Raw genomic sequence first — 17,211 nt, 5'->3', positions numbered from 1 at the left:
TCCCGCGCCCATCAGCGTGCCCAGCATCGTAGCCACGTACGCCCCGACATCTGACCCTTCCACGCCTTCAGGGAGACCCAGAATCCACAGATTATTCCTCCTCGACCTGTTTTCCAGGTCCTCGAACTTCTCCTGCCATTTTTTGTTCAGCGCCTCGTGCGCCTCCACTTTCACCGCCAGGCCCAGGATCTCATCCTCGTTATCAGAGGCTTTCTGCTGCACCTCCTTAGTCACCGTCCCCTGCGCCCTCTGGGTCTCCACCAGCCTCTCGATCGACGCCTTCATAGGGGCCAACATCTCCGCCTTCAACTCCGCAAAGCAGCTTTTCAGAAACTCCTGCTGTTCCCGAGACCACTGAGCCCACGCTGCCTGGTCTCAACCCGCCGCCATCTTTCTTTTCCGCACCCGCTCTCCTCTCTTTTCCAGTGCCGCTTTTTTGACCACTCCGCTCCATACAGTGCTGGGGGAACTTCACTGCTGCCTTCCCACACCGGGAATCGTCGTCCAAGTGCCGCTGAGGCTCCTTAAAAAGGCCCAAAAGTCCGTTCACGGCGGGAACTGCTGAACGTGCGACCTACCCAGGCATAGCCGCAACCGGAAGTCCGCCCAGATGGGTTTTTTAATGACAATTGGCAATAGTTTCATGGTTATCAATAGACTTTTTAATCCCAGATTTTTATTGAATTCATATTTCACCATCTGCAGTGGCGGGATTCGAACCCGAATCCCCAGAGCATTATTCTGGGTTTCTGATTTACTAGCCCATTGACAATAGCACTACACCACCGCCTCCCATATGCATACGGCATGGTCTGGCACACTGGAGGAGGCCTTGTCAAAATATCGAGTCCTCACTCCATGGGTCACTGACACCATCAAACTATTACTTTTGAGATGGACGGGTCAGGGTTCACCTGGGTGATGAGATGACAGCCCGGAGGAAACCATCTAATGGGCTTCCCCAGGGATCTGTTGTCATCCCAACCCGTTTTAATCTCTATATCAGTGATCTGCCTCTAACCCTGAGCGATATTCTCCACTCCCACGCCGAAGTGGCCGTGCCGTCGTGAACGCCGTTGAGGTTCACGACGGCGCGAACGGCCCCGATCCCGACCGATTCAGGCCCTGACAATGGGCCAGGATCAGGGGCCGCGTCATCTACACGCGCCAGGCCTTGCCGCCCGCGTAAAGGCGGCGCCGCATAGATGACGCGGCCGGCGCCGCATAACGGGCGTCATCCGCGCATGCGCGGGTTGGCCGGCGCCAACCTGCACATGCGTGGTTGCCGTCCTCTCTAAGTCCGCCCCGCAAGAAGATGGCGGACGGATCTTGCGGGGTCGCGGAAGGAAGGAGGTCCTCCTTCAGACAGGACGGCCCGACGATCGGTGGGCACCGATCGCGGGCCACCCCACATTTCCGGTACCCACCGGTTCAGGATGCCCCCCCGCAGGCTGCGCCCCCAGCGTTCACGCACTGCTCACGACGGCACGACCAGGTGTGGATGGCGCCGGGGGGAACCTGCCGTTTTGGCCTGGCCACTCGGCCCATCCGGGCCTGAGAATAGCGGGGGTGCCGGAGAATCGCCATTTTGGGTGTCTCCGGCGATTCTGCGGCCCGCGAAACTCAACCGGGCCGTTCCCGCCGCTTGGGAGAATCGTGGGAGGGCGTTGGACCGGCGTCCCAGGAAATTTTGGCGGCGCAGGCGATTCTCCCAACCGGCGTGGGAGTGGAGAAGCGCGCCCCATATCTCTCAAGTTCATCTGTGCTGATGATACCTGCTGTATCACTCAGGCTTGAACATTTTCTAAACTAGAGGCAACACTAAAACAACCATGTTGCAAAGTTGGCCAACTGCTGCAAGGAATGGCGTCTTCAGCCCAGCAGCAGCAAAACAGTCTCAAGTATATTCCAGCACCACAATGCCAGCACCAGTGGGAAGTCAACATCTCCTTGAATGGCAAGAGACTGAATCCTGAACAGTATCCTGCTTATCTTGGTGTTACTCCTGACTGAACACTGACATACAAAAAACATCTGAGCAAGACAGCAACAAAGATCAAATGTGAAACAGAAAACTAGTTGGCTCTTCATGGGATGCAGATACCAGTCTTGTGGATCCCAAATTCAACACAAGAGTGCATATCATCTTGGGTACCCTCTGATCAATTCAACTCCCCTTGCTCCCAGTCCTGAGTAACATCCCATCCCCTCACACATAAGGAGAGTGGTTGCAGCAAGAACGATCCTGGAGAAAGTTTACAACAACCCAAGCCCATCGCTACACATGGACATTTCCTGCTGCTAGCCTCCCATCACGCCAGCCTGTCTGGCTAAGACCACCATGCCAAGGACTAACAGCAGAGGCCCTATGAATGGAACCAACATGCCACCATTTAAATACCACTTCCTCATCACAGATCCCCCAGCCAACCCACCGGCATTCAACCTGCAACACCAACATTGAGCATTCAACAGTTTCCGCACTGTCCAATGTTATGAACCAGGATGATGTTGAACGCGAGGGTATCCTAAAATCCAGAACACCGGTTCATAGTGGTATATATGTTTTGTTTGGTATAATGTGAGGAATGGTGTACAACCCAGTGAGGAACAGTCCAATCGTTGTGTGAACAATTAAAAAGAATATTTCTTAACTTAAAAAGAAAAACAAAACACTCATGTATGAAGGGCTAAAATACACTATGACACTTTGTGTAGTGATAACTGTGCACACATTTTACATGAAACTATCCCTTGGCCCCCAACTACCTACGTTTACCTGAACTCTCTGAGACGCCCTTTTCCCCAAACAACATCCAAAGTTAAGTAACGTTATGAGCTAAATTCAGCTAAATAATTACCACAGCCAGGCTAAGATGGCCATGTCTGGGAATGAGCTATGGGCCAAGTGGTGACAAGTGGAATTAGGTGGGCTGGTCAGGGTCTTTCATGCATCGGTGCAGACTCAATGGGCCGAAGGGCCTCTTCTGCACTGTAGTATTCTGTGATTCTATGGAATAGTCTTCAGGTCCAGCAAAGGTTGACAATGGCTGCTTCTTTTGGGAGACTAACGCCCGGATTCTCTGTTACAACGTCCGCCCCGCTACTGCTGATAGTGAGGACGAAGAATTTGGCGCTCAGCCAAATCCCCCATTCACTACAGCGGGACCGGAGAATTCCGCCCTAAGTCTTCAATTTGATGCAGTTCTGATGTTAGCTGTTTCTCTTAAGTTATACAATTTCTTCCCTTTAATGCTATTCACCCTGTGAAGTTGGCTTCTAACAGGTATGTGTCAATATCTCTCCACTTTGAAGTTCTCACCTCTGTGGCCCCATTGTTTTCTCTAATCACATGTAAAATACTTGGGGCGGGATTCTCCATTGCACGACGCTGATATTGTAATCGGCGATCGGGCAAAGAATCCACTCCGACGCCCAAATCGGGGCCAGCGCCGGTTTGACGCCGGTCAGCTATGCTCTGCCTCCTCGGAAGTGATGTAATCACGCCGTTAGAACGGCGTGGGCGCGACAACCAGTAGGCCCTCCCACGATGCTCCGCCCCCGATGGGCCGAGTTCCCGACCGCGTGGGGGACGTGTGCTCACAGCGGTCAGGAACCCAGCATGGTGGCTGCGGACTGTGTCCAGCTTTGCCACACCCGGCTGGGATCCGTGCCGCTGACCTGGGGGTGGGTGGGGGATATCTCGGAGGGCTGGGGCGACTGGTGGGGAGTGGCCAGGGGGTAGCCTGCGGAGTCGTGGATGGCGGGTTGGGTCCGCACATGGCCGGCGCCATGTTGTACGGCGTGACCGCTGCAGGTCGCGCCCTGCGCATGCGTGACCAGGGACCCGGCGCCGCTGCTAGCTCCTCACCGATTCCGGGACCGGTGAGGGTTCGGTGCCGATTTTCGGTCGTAAAACGCCCAGGAATCCTCCGTTTGAGCGCTACTTAGCCGCTGAAATGGAGAATCCAGCCCTTGTTTTCCATTGATAGGTGAATTTGCATCTCATGATTTATCCAGGCCTTTGTCTCTAATCAACTCCCTGTTTGACTTTGTTTTTAATCTTACTTTTCCCCATTTCTTAACACCAATGCCTTTGTGCAGCAAATTGGCACAACTGGGGCCTGGCAGGAAACCCGGATTGCAGCTGTGGCACTTCCCAACCAATGACTCACATCATTGAAGCCTTCCCCCTGATAAAATTCAGCAGAGGCCTCTGAGAGCTCCATTTAGCCACTGTGGAAGCTGCTGCCTAGCTTGGGGATTACTGCACATGCTAAATAAAATCTACAGAGCACAAGTTGGGAGTGTGATGGAACACTCTCCACTTGCCTGGTTGAGTGCAGCTCAACCTGCTTGATTGGCACCTGACCTACCATCTTAAATATTCACTCCTTACTCCACTAATGTGCAGTGACAACCGTGTGTGCCATCTACAAGGTGCACTCGCCAAGACTCCTTCACGCCTTCCAACTCTGCATCTTTACCACCTAGAAGGACAGGGCAGCAGATGCATAGAAACACAGACCATCCTGACTTGGAACTAAAAGTCATTCCTTCACTTGCTGGATCAAAATCTTGGAACTCCCTCCCTAACAGCACTGTGGGGGTACCTACACCACAGGACTGCAGTGGTTCAAGAAGGCCGCTCACCACCACCTTGAGGCCAATGAGGGATAAGTGATAAATGCTGGCTTAGCTAGTGATGCCCATATCCTGTGAATGAATAAATAAATAAATATCCAAAATAAACAGACCCTGTGGATGCTAGAATCTGAAACAAACAGAGAATGTTGGGGAAATTCAGCAGGTGTGGCAGCATCTGTAGGGAGGCAGGATAGAGTTAACTTGTTTGGCTGTTCATCAAAACTGAGAGGGGAAATCTGTTCCATACTATACTGTAGCTGGAAGAGATTGCACCTAAACTGTTGCAAACGTAAGAAAAACTATATGATCTCAGCACCCCGAGCCCCCTCCTCAGCATTCCGCAAGAGAGTCTGCTCTGTGACACCCTGCTCCACTCCTCCATCACACTCAACTCCCCATCCCTTTCCCACAGCAGCTTCCCTTGAAATCACAGAAAGTATATCCCTTTACCTCCTCCCTCCTCACCATTCAAGGTCTCAACACTCCTTTCAGGTTAATCAACTCTCTTGTACCTTCTTCAGTTTGGTCTCCTCTACATTGGGGAGACTAAACATAGACTGGGTGACTGCTTTGTGGAACATTTTCACTCAGTCCACAAGCATGATCCCAAACTTCTTGTTGCTTGCCATCTAAACTGAGCACCTTGCTATCATGCCCACATGACCTGTTGCAATGCTCCAGTGAAGTCTTCTTAAAGCTGCACGTAGCTTGTGTGGACTCACCAAGTACTTGTAAGTGGAGAGGTGATATTGAACTCTGGCAATTTTGCTGTCAAGAACATGGCAAAGTCTGGCCCACTAAATACATGCTTCACTCCCTGAATTGAGCAGGCACGCTGGCGGATCACAGCATCTAGCTCTGAAAGTTGACATTCTTTACAAGGGCATGAAACTAACATTTTGTCTTTGCCAAATTTGTTTTAAGGGATTTATTTCTGTCAACAAATAAGAATACTTACTGTCTAGACTTGCCAAAATGGGGTTTCGGTTCTAAGCATTTTTTAAAAATTGTCAGGGTCAATGGATATTGAGGTGGAATTGAGAAGTCATGGGACTGTTAGAAGTTAGAAAGTGGACCACATAATAATAATAGTTAGAAAGTGGACCATATGTTACATCACAAATACCTGAGCTAACAATGGGAAAAGACTGTGGGCATTTTGGTAGTTTCTAATTCCCTTTAACTTTAATCTTTAAATAACACATCAACAGTAATCTCTGGTTACAATTGTGTTCTAAGCAGTACGCATCTTGCAAACTTATTGACAATTTTACAAGAAGTTGGTGCTCCAGGGAGACAATGTAATAAAACCAGGTCTGCTTGGGCACTAGAAAGAAGCATTGGCTGGATTTGTTAGTGTCTAATATTAAAAATAACTGTGCTTATCAGGGCTAATGAATTCTCCCCGGCCTTTAGCTATCATTATACACAAAACAAGCACCCCTTAACTCAGGATGGGCTGGATTCTCCGTTCCTGCTTCTAAGTGCTGACTCCAACGGAGGATCCGTGGCGTTTCACGGTGGAAAACTCGGCGCCATACCCGCACCGATTCCACTACCGGTGAGGGGCTCGCGCTGGTGCCATGTGAAACACCCATGGAACATGTGAAAAACGGTGGGCGAATCATCCAGTCCGTGCTGGACAGGCACAGGGCTGACAAGCTGCAGCCGCTCGTACGCCGATTCCCCCCCCCCCCCACACACACACAATACCGATTGCGCTGGAAAAGATGACGGCAGTTGTGCTAGACCATGTACCCATCCACCCCAACCCCATCGCCTACCTCCTGGCCACCCTCTCTCACTACTCCCCCCAGCCCTGGCAGAATTCCCCCGGCCAGTGGCATGGCTCTTGGCAGGGTATGGCGCTGTCACACGCTGTCCGCATGCCCACTCTCCGTAGCTGCCACACCAGACTCACGACTGTTGAGACCACATGTGGACTGTGCCATCGGGAACTCAGCCCATCGGAGGCAGAGCATCAAGGGTGGGCCCGATAATGATATTCAAGTGAGGTTGCGACTGCGCGCGGCGTGCGTCTTGATGACGCCGATTTGGAGGGGGCGGAGCATCGTGATGTGTCAAACCGGCGCCTGCCACGATTTCGGCGTCGGGAGCCATTCTCCGCCCGATTGCCGTCCCGACTTCGGCGTGGGCAACGGAGAATCCCGCCCGATATGTGTGGGAAGTTTAAAGAATAGACAAAAGATTTCATCTCTTGATATTTATGCAAATGGTTAGGTTTGAAAATTGGTCGTTCGGCGAAAATAACCCTGAAACCAAGGCTAGAGAGGAGTGCAGCATGACATTCAATTATCGTTTTAAATACAGGGGCGTCAGCACTTACATAAAAAAAACATGAACCTGATTTGGCGGGGGGGGGGGGGGGGACGGACCACTTTTGTTTTCTGACACTGGGCAACGGGTATTCAATCCAATAGAAGAGGTTTAGGTGCTTTATAAATTATTCATGTTCTTAAACGTTGGCTTGTTTTGCGTGTAGTGTCCTGTTTAAACTGCAGCAAAGAGAAGCTGTCAGGGCTGTCGCCACCTCCCCTGTCTCGGATTGTGGAGACATTTCTTGCTCAATTCCGGGCTGTCTATTTTGCACGTTACTGGACCCACTTCTCTCCTGTGGAGCCGGTTCGGATTCCCTGTTGCTTTGGCTCTGACTCTCAGTTGAGAAGCCCAAACCTTTCCTGGTGGGATGGTGACGCCTTTTTCCACAGTCCCCCATCCATCAGACCAATCTGTCAGCAGCAAGCTGGAGCTGTCTTGGGAAGCCTAATGGAAGGATTGGAAGAGAATTCCCTCCCAGCTGATCAGTGGAACGAGTGTTTTTTTTCTTCTCGGGTTGATTAATAGCGGCCTATTTCTTTTTTTTTCTCTCTGGAGCTGACTCCTTGACAGTGATCTTTCGAAACAAGTGTGGCAACGCTTCTTCGATTACAGAAAGTGCTGTATGTGTTTGGAGGGAGCTATTTCTGGGCGCTGCTTTTCCCTTTCTGAACATCTGAATCTCTCGGCAGCGTTAATCCGCCCCTTCACTGACCCATTTCGCCGGAGAATTTTCAGAAGAAATCCTGGTACTTTTCCTGCCAGCCCTTCATTCATTCCTTTGCTCCGGCAGCGTTTTATGACTCGCAGACGTGTACCTGGGTATGGATGGAAGTCCTCTGCCTGTAGTGACTGTGCTTACAGCTCCGTATGATGCTCAAAGACCGGGAACCAGCGGGCTCCGGAAGAAAACCAATGTTTTCCAGACCAAGCCGCGATACCTTCAGAACTTCGTCCAGTGCATCTTTTTTTCCATTGACCTAAGGGATCGCCAGGGATCTACTGTGGTGGTCGGAGGCGATGGGCGGTACTACAATAAGGCTGCCATAGAAATCATAGTCCAGATGGCTGCTGCCAACGGGGTATGTTGCCACTCGATAACATTTGCCTTCATGATGTAGTTTGATGAGTTACACAGATTCAGTGGGCATTTTCACGATGCATTACAGTGTAAAGTTTTGTTTTCTTTCATGGGATGTGAGCGTCTGACTGGGCTAGCATTTATTGTCCATCCCCAATTGTCCTTGAGAAGGCGGTGAGCCGCCTCTTGAACCACTGCAGCCCAGGTATAGCCACAGTGCTGTTAGTGGGAGGAGTTCTAGCATTTTGACCCAGCCTGTGGTGCAAATGTTACTTGGCACTTATTATCCCAAGCCTGAATGGTGTCCAGGTCTTGCTGCATTCAGACAGCACTGCTCCAGTATCTAAGGAGTTGTGGATGGTACAATCACCACTGTACAATCATCAGCCAACATCCCTGCTTCCGACCTTTTTGATTGAGGAAGTTTTTTTCCCTTTTGTGTGGCATGTGGTAAAGGCACTTCTACTGCGGGGTGGGGGGGGGGGGGGGGGGGGATAGCTCTTTCAGAGAGCAGGGATGCAATAACTGACGTTCTGTTGTGCTGCAAAATTCAATAAGCTTAAAAGAGGCTAATAGGTTGTCAAAAGCCGCAAATAATATTTGACCAGAAGAGAATTTCCTTCAATTATATTTGGTACCCAGATCAAAATTGTGTGTGTGTGTCTGTACGCGCAACTATGAGAGAGATAAACATTCAAATGAACACACCCGAATTTGCGTAGCTAATGCTTGATTAGTGTCCGCCTTGGGTCAGTGTTGAATTGAAATTTTTGGAAACCTTTTGGATTGGTGCTGAAAGCTGCAGTGCAACTTCAGCAGCTCTTGTTCTGGGTTAAGTTCTTGCAATGCTGATGGGGGAATAACAATCCAGTTAGTCTAGGAGACAGTGGCCATGTGTTCAGTAGCTCATCATCTCCAACTACACTGGTCTGCATGATTTTACTGAGTTCAGGAGCAAGAAATGTTTTTTCAAAGGCAATTACATCCCAGTGATGGTTTGTAGGAACACAACTCAAGTAGAATTAGAACCATAGAATTCCTACAATGCAGAAGGAGGCTATTCGGTCCATCAAGCATGCACCAACCCTCTGAAAGAGCACCCTATCTAGGCCCCCCTTGCCCTATCCACGCAACTCCATAACCCCACCCAACCTGCAAATCTTTGGACGCTAAGGGGCAATTTAGCATGGCTACTCCATCTAACCTGCATATCTTTGAACTGTGGGAGGAAACCGGAGCACCCATGAAAACCCACGCAGACACGGGGCGAAAGTGCAACCTCCACACAGACAGTCACCCAAGGCCGGAACTGAACCCGAGTCTGGCGCTGTGAGGCAGCAGTGCTAACCACTGTGCCACCGTGCCGCGTAAAGCAGTTCTGATTTTATTTCAAGTACGATTGATCTTTCTTTAATTTAAGAAAGGTGTTTCCCTATATTGAACATTTTCTTATGTTCAATAAAGATGCTATTGCTGGGAAACTGAACATATTCCTAATTTGTGCACCAATTACCACCACCAAGCATGTCCAGGTTAGGCACAGAAGGAAAGATGAAAAAAAGCTTCTATTTTACCAGATTAATGTCCTTTATTCCCACTTAGAACAATTTATGTACAATTTAAGTACAACTTATGTTTCATGCAGTTGTCCTTGTGATGTCTAACATTTCCGGTTATTTCCAGCTCCATGCTGTGAGCTAGGAACTAAGTTAAAACTGAATCAACTCGTTTCATTTGAGACTATTACAGCTATCAGAGGAAACCATCAGTTTGGGTTTGATGCAATCTCAGGATACAGAAGAGAATGGATAGCTGAAAGAATGAATAAATGAGTTTTGTATTAATGATTGCAAGTTCAAATGATTTTCCCAAGGTACCACCTTTTAATTTAGTTGACCCTCTGTACTTAGTATCCCAACTGGAAATTCACTAAATTTGTCATCAAATTTACTCAAAGACATTTTGACCAATTTAAGCTAAACCTAGGAAGACTGTAATGCTACTAGGCCCAAGTATAATTTTTTTTCTCAAAATATGATAGTGAACAATTGTTATGCTAAATGGTCAGATTTTTCTTCAACCCTGTGAAAGCACAAATGTGTCAGAAGGAAAAAATAACTTTAACCAAACAAATGCCTTGAGGACATTGTTTAGTCTAAAAGATAGTAAATTGCATTTGGACAGTTAGGGGATTTTGTCCCTTTTTTAACTTTGAAGGAAATTTATCAACGGGGCAAGAAATTAACTTATTGAAGTCGTGGTTTGGTGTATAATTTGATCAGCATAGTACATTTTTCAAATTTACCTCATCTGCTTTAAAATCTGGTACCAAACAAAAGACACAAAAACTAAGCCTCAGATTTGAAGTGTGGTTACGTGGAGTTATGGGGTTACTGCAATAAGGCGGGGAAGTGAGCCTAGGTGGGGTGCCCTTTCAGAGGGTCGTGCAGACTCGATGGACTGAATGGCCGAATGGTCTCCTGCACTGTATGAATTCTATGGTTCTAAGTGCCCTGCATTATTAAGAGTTTTAAACACTGTATGGCTGTTATCTGCCTTAGATGAGTTTGATTACGTATGCATTTACGTGGAGTTTGCACATTCTCCCAGTGATTATTTTTTCATAGAATTTTCATAGAATTTACAGTGCAGAAGGAGGCCATTCGGCCCATCGAGTCTGCACCGGCTCTTGGAAAGAGCACCCTACCCAAGGTCAACACCTCCACCCTATCCCCATAACCCAGTAACCCCACCCAACACTAAGGGCAATTTTGGACACTAAGGGCAATTTATCATGGCCAATCCACCTAACCTCCAAAGATGGACTGCGGGAGGAAACCGGAGCACCCGAAGGAAACCCACGCACACACTGGGAGGATGTGCAGACTCCGCACAGACAGTGACCCAAGCCAGAATCGAACCTGGGACCCTGGAGCTGTGAAGCAATTGTGCTATCCACAATGCTACCGTGCTGCCCCAAATGTGGGTCTCACCCACAGGGTAGGTGGATTGGCCACTCTAAATTGCCCCTTAATTGGAAAAATTAAAAAAGTATGTATACATTTGCATGATAGTGTCAATCTTTTACAAATTTGTACATATGATGCTTGTTCAATGTTTCTAGAACAGACAAAATGAGTTGGATTCCACTTTTGACTTTTAGAAAAACATAGAATGTGATGACAAATAGTAGGGAGAGGATATAATTGTAATAAAATTACAGGCACCAAATGTATAAAGCTCACAGATTGACCAAATAACAATAGAATAAAAGAGATTATTAGAGTTTGTAATACCCTGCAAACAAATTTGTTTTACCGGTCAAGACAAACTTGTCATAATTCTCCTACTGCCGAAGCTATTCAGCTTACTTTGACATTTCACTCCCTTTGTTGGCAAAACTAATATCTGATCTGCCGACTGGTTGACCAGAGCTTTGTTCTCTTTTTGTACTTAATATTTCTGATCATCTTCACTCTTCATCCAACTCTCTCATTCTTTTTTTTTTTTACAATTCTACTTTATATTAATCAAATTGCTTTGAATTGCATGTACATAAAATGATACATAAAATATCCAGTGCTCTTGTTACTACAGTGGCTGAATTAGTGCATCTTGATCACTTTCATGCCATTCATTAGGACGGTTTCTTTCTATTCTTTGGACAAGTTTCTGCATGTCTCTTACAAATCTAACAAGCAGCGAAACCTCCCTCATCTTTTAGCTCCATTCTTATTTCCCTCAGTTGTTAACATTTGTGGAGGTCCAAGTCCATTAAGGATTTTAATACTGCTCATGATTTGGGAGACTGACATCCGGGTGCGGCTATGCAGAGCTAAGTCGCATGTTCGGCAGCTCCCGCAAAAACGGGCCCTTTTCAGGGCCCCCAACGACACTTTTTCAACGTTTCCCGGTGTGGGAAGGAGTTAATAACAGCTCCCCGTCAGTATATGGCTTTAACGAGGAGCGGGGCGACAAAAAAGGTGGTGGTGGACCCGAAGAAGGGAGGGAAGAAGGACAAAATGGCGGCGGGCGGAGACCAGGCAGCGTGGAGGCAGTGAGCGGAGGTGCAACAGGAGGGTATCCAGCGCTGCCTCAGAGATTAAAACGGACCTGCTAGAGCCGATGAAGGCTTCTATTGATAAGCTGTTGGAGACACAGACGGCCCAGGGGGTGGCGATCCGAGAGGCTTGGCGAAAGATTTCTGACAATGAGGACGAGATCTAGGCCTGGCGGTAAAGGTGGAGGCGCACGAGGCGCTCCACAAGAAATGGCAGGAGCGGTTCGAGGAGATGGAGAATCGGTCGAGGCGGAAGAATCTGCGGATTCTGGGCCTCCCGGAGGGGCCGGACGTGGAGGCCTATGTGGTCACGATGTTGAACTCGCTGATGGGAGCGGGGTCCTTCCAGGCGCCCCTGGAGCTGGAAGGGGCCCATAGAGTGTTGGCGAGGATGCCCAAGGCTAACGAGCCTCCGCGGGCGGTGCTGGTGCGGTTCCATCGGTTCGTCGATCGGGAGTGTGCGCTCAGGTGGGCCAAGAAGGAGAGGAGCAGCAGGTGGGAGAACGCAGAGGTTCGAATATACCAGGACTGGAGTGCGGAGGTGGCGAAGAGGAGGGCCGGGTACAATCGAGTGAAGGCGGTGCTGCACAGGAAGGGATGAAGTTTGGCATGTTGCAGCCGGCGCGACTGTGGGTTACCTACAAGGACCGGCACCATTATTTTGAGTCTCCTGAGGAGGCGTGGGCCTTTGTTCAGGTTGAGAAGCTGGACACAGACTAAGGTTCGGGATGGGCGATTGGGGACTGCGGTGGATATGTTATGACTATTCTGTGTTCGGTGGGGGGGGGGGGGGGGGGGCTTTGCATTGTTTTGGGTTTCTTTTTCTCTGTGTTTTTCTCTTTCGGGTTGGGGAGGGTGGATGGGGCGGGTTGGGCACTGTTTTGGTTGGTGGCGGGGCCTGGTAGGTGGAGAGCGTGGGCTTTTATCCCGCGCCGAGAGCGGGGTGGGGCAGGGGCGGGGTAGCGAGGACTGTTTCCCGCGCTTAGAACGGAGGGGGGAGGGGGAGAGGAGGGTGTGCCACACAATGGGAGGAGTCGAAGGGGAGGTGGGAGTGGCCGGGGTCAGCAGGAGTCAGCTGACATGCGGAAGTGCAATGGGGGGAGTAAACCAGCTAGGATGGGTCCTAGCCGGGGGGAGGGGGGGGGGGGGGGGGCGGGGGGGAATCGAGTTGCTGCTGCTATGGTCAAGGAGGAGCTGGAGCGAGTGGGGTGGGTCAAGACAGGGGTATGCCGCTGTGGTGAACGGGCCGGGTGTGGGGTGCGGGCGCGTGGCTGGCCGAGGAGGGGTCATGGCTAGTCGGCGGGGGAGGGCGGCGGGTAGCCCCCTGATCCGGCTGATAACCTGGAAAGTAAGGGGACTGAATGGGCCGGTTAAGCGGGCCCGGGTGTTCGCGCACCTGAAGGGGCTCAAGGCGGATGTGGTTATGCTCCAGGAGACACACCTGAAGGTGGCAGACCAGGTAAGACTGAGGAAAGGGTGGGTAGGTCAGGTGTTTCACTCTGGGCTAGATGCCAAAAATCGAGGGGTGGCGATCTTGGTGGGAAAGAAGGTGTCATTTGAGGCGTCGAGCATTGTGGCAGATAATGGCGGTAGGTACATAATGGTAAGTGGTAAGTTGCAGGGAGAGAGGGTGGTACTGGTCAATGTGTATGCTCCGAACTGGGACGATGCGGGTTTTATGCGGCGTATGTTGGGTCGGATCCCAGACTTGGAAGTGGGGGGCCTGATAATGGGGGGAGACTTTAACACGGTGTTGGATCCGGCACTGGCTCGCTCCAGGTCTAGGACGGGTAGGAAGCCGACGGCGGCTAGAGTGCTGAGGGGATTTATGGACCAAATGGGAGGGGTGGACCCTTGGAGATTTGCAAGGCCGGGGGCAAGGGAATTTTCATTCTTCTCACATGTCCATGAGGCTTATTCTCGAATCGACTTTTTCATTTTGAGTAGGGCGCAGATAGCGAGAGTAGAGGATACCGGGTATTCGGCAATAGCCATTTCGGACCACGCCCCGCATTGGGTGGACTTCGAGATGGGGAAGGAAAGGGACCAGCGCCCGCTGTGGCGCTTGGAGGTGGGGCTGTTGGCGGTCGAGGAGGTGAGCGAGCGGGTCCGAGGAAGTATAGAGAGGTACTTGGAGACCAACGACAACGGGGAGGTCCGAGTGGGGATGGTATGGGAGGCACTGAAGGCGGTGGTGAGGGAAGAGCTGATCTCCATTAGGGCCCACAAGGAGCGGGTAGAGAGGGAAAGGCTGGTGGAGGAGATGGTGAGGGTAGACAGGAGGTATGCAGAAGAGCCTGAGGAAGGATTGTTGAGAAAGAGGCGCAGCCTCCAGGCCGAATTCAACCTGGTGACCACCAGGAAGGCGGAGGTGCAGTGGAGGAAAGCCCAGGTGGCGGTCTACAAGTATGGGGAAAAGGCAAGCCGGATGCTGGCGCATCAGCTTCGGAAGCGGGACGCAGCTAGGGAGATCGGGGGAGTTAAGGACAGGGGAGGGAGCGTGGTGTGGAGTGGGGTTGGCATCAATGGGGTCTTCAGGGACTTCTACGTGGAATTGCACAGATCCGAGCCCCCACGGGAGGAGGGAGTTTCCTAGACCAATTGAGGTTTCCAAAGGTGGAAGAGGGACTGGTGGCAGAACTGGGGGCCCCGATTGGGCTGGAGGAGCTGATCAAAGGGATAGGAAGCATGCAGGCGGGGAAGGCACTGGGGCTGGATGGTTTCCCGGTCGAGTTCTATAAAAAAATATATGGACCTGTTGGGCCCGCTGTTAGTTAGGACCTTTAATGAGGCAAGGAGGGGGGGGGCTTTACCCCCGACGATGTCCCGGGCACTGATCTCCTTGATCCTGAAGCGGGACAAGGATCCCCTGCAATGTGGGTCTTACAGACCGATTTCCTTGCTAAATGTAGATGCCAAGGTGCTGGTGAAGGTCTTAGCTATGAGGATTGAGGATCGCAGATCATCTATGAAGACCAGACGGGGTTTGTGAAGGGGAGACAGTTGAACGCGAATGTGCGGAGGCTTTTGAACGTTATCATGATGCCGGCGAGGGACGGGGAGGCGGAGATAGTGGTGGCGATGGACGCTGAGAAAGCCTTCGATAGGGTAGAGTGGGGTGTCCCCCCCTTCTCTTCGCACTGGCGATTGAACCCCTGGCTATGGCACTGAGAGAGTCGAGGAACTGGAGGGGGTTGGTGCGGGGTGGGGAGGAGCATAGGGTGTCGTTTTATGCGGACGACCTGCTGCTGTATGTGGCAGACCCGGTGGGAGGAATTCCAGAGGTAATGACGATCCTTATGGAATTCAGGGCCTTTTCGGGGTACAAGCTCAATATGGGGGAAGAGCGAGCTGTTCGTAGTTCAGCTGGGGGACCAGGAGAGGGGGATTGACGAGCTCCCACTAAAAAGGGCGGAGAGGAGCTTCAGATATTTGGGGGTCCAGGTGGCCAGGAGCTGGGGGGCCCTGCATAGGCTTAACTTTACAAGGCTGGTGGATCAAATGGAGGAGGAGTTCAAGAGGTGGGACGCGTTGCCGCTGTCCTTGGCGGGTAGGGTGCAGTCAATCAAAATGACGGTGCTCCCAAGGTTTTTGTTCCTGTTCCAGTGCCTCCCCGTGTTTATCCCGAAGGCTTTTTTCAGGCGGGTTAACAGGAGTATAATGGGGTTTGTGTGGGCGCGAGGGACTCAGAGGGTGAGAAGGGTGTTCCTGGAGCGGAGTAGAGATAGGGGGGGGCGGGCGCTGCCAAACCTCTTTGGGTACTACTGGGCCGCCAATGTGACAATGGTGCGCAAGTGGGTGATGGAGGGGGAGGGGGCTGCATGGGAAGAGGCTGGAGATGGCGACCTGTGTGGGCACGAGCCTGGAGGCGCTGGCAACGGCGCTGCTCCCTCCAAGGAGGTATACAGCAAGCCCGATGGTGGTGGCGGGCCCTCAAAATGTGGGGGCAGTTGAGGCGGCTTAGGGGGGAAGTTGGGGCCTCGGTGCGGACCCCATTACGGGGGGAACCACCGGTTCGCCCCAGGAAGAACAGGTGGAGGGTTTTCGGGGTGGCACAGGGCAGGGATACGAAACTTGGGGGACCTGTTTGTGGACAGGAAGTTCACGAGCTTGGGTGAGCTGTAGGAGAAGTACGGGCTCCCCCCGGGGAACACCTTCAGGTACTTACAGGTAAGGGCATTTGCCAGACGGCAGGTGGTGGAATTCCCGTGGCTACTGCCACACACAGTACAGGGCAGGGCGCTCGTTTGGGGGGGGGGGAAGAGAGGGGGAGATGGGGAGATCTCGGAAACTTACCAGGTGATGCAGGAGGAGGAGGAGGCCTCGGTGGTGGAGTTGAAAGGTAAGTGGGAGGAGGAGTTGGGAGAGGTGATCGAGGAGGGGATGTGGGCAGATTGCCCTAGGGAGGGTGAACTCTTCCTCTTCGTGCGCGAGGCTCAGCCTCATACAGTTTAAGGTGCTGCACAGGGCACACATGACCGGGCCAAGGATGAGCCGGTTCTTTGGGGGTGAGGACAGGTGTGTTAGGTGCTCAGGGAGCCCAGCAAACCACACCCATATGTTCTGGGCATGCCCAGCGCTGGAGGAATTTTGGAAGGGCGTAGCGAGGACGGTGTCGAGGGTGGTTGGATCCAGGGTCAGCCGGGCTGGGGGCTCGCAATATTTGGGGGTGGCAGAGGAGCCCGGAGTGCAGGAGGCGAAAGAAGGCCGGAATTCTGGCCTTTGCGTCCCTGTTAGCCCGGCGAAGGATTCTTCTTCAGTAGAAGGATGCGAGGCCGCCCAAGCATGAAATCCTGGGTCAACGATATGGCGGGGGTTCATTAAATTGGAGAGGGTGAAATTCGCCTTGAGAGGGTCGGTGACAAGGGTTCTTTAGGCGGTGGCAACCGTTCTTAGACTTTCTGGCAGAACGATAGACATTGGTCAATGGCAGCAGCAGCTCGGGGGGGGGGGGTTACTTTATTTTTGTTTGTTATTTACACTGGAGGGTCTGAGGGGGTGTATATACTTGTTGTGTTAAGTCGGGGTGTTAATGTTAATTTATTATTTATGTACAGGGGGGAGGGGTTTGGGGGGTTGCTTTTTT

At 51.3% G+C, this 17,211-nt stretch overlaps 1 protein-coding gene across 2 annotated transcripts in view; it reads left to right on the top strand.

Moving 5' to 3' along the window:
• Positions 1 to 17,211, top strand: part of pgm1 (phosphoglucomutase 1) — a 130,871-nt gene that overhangs the window by 35,876 nt on the left and 77,784 nt on the right. Inside the window, exon 1 of one of the 2 annotated variants that reach the window (XM_072511148.1) lies at positions 7,620 to 8,066. The exons of the other annotated variant lie outside the window; for it this stretch is intronic. Coding sequence (XP_072367249.1) covers positions 7,809 to 8,066 — 258 coding nt within the window. The 5' untranslated portion in view covers positions 7,620 to 7,808. Of the gene's footprint in view, positions 1 to 7,619; positions 8,067 to 17,211 lie in introns of those variants that run through there. 2 annotated transcript variants of the gene reach the window in all.

The sequence above is a fragment of the Scyliorhinus torazame genome, chromosome 7 (assembly GCF_047496885.1).
Source record: "Scyliorhinus torazame isolate Kashiwa2021f chromosome 7, sScyTor2.1, whole genome shotgun sequence".
NCBI classification, from domain to species: domain Eukaryota; kingdom Metazoa; phylum Chordata; class Chondrichthyes; order Carcharhiniformes; family Scyliorhinidae; genus Scyliorhinus; species Scyliorhinus torazame.
The sequence above is the reverse complement of the archived record's forward strand: the minus strand, read 5'-3'. Positions and strand labels throughout refer to the sequence as shown.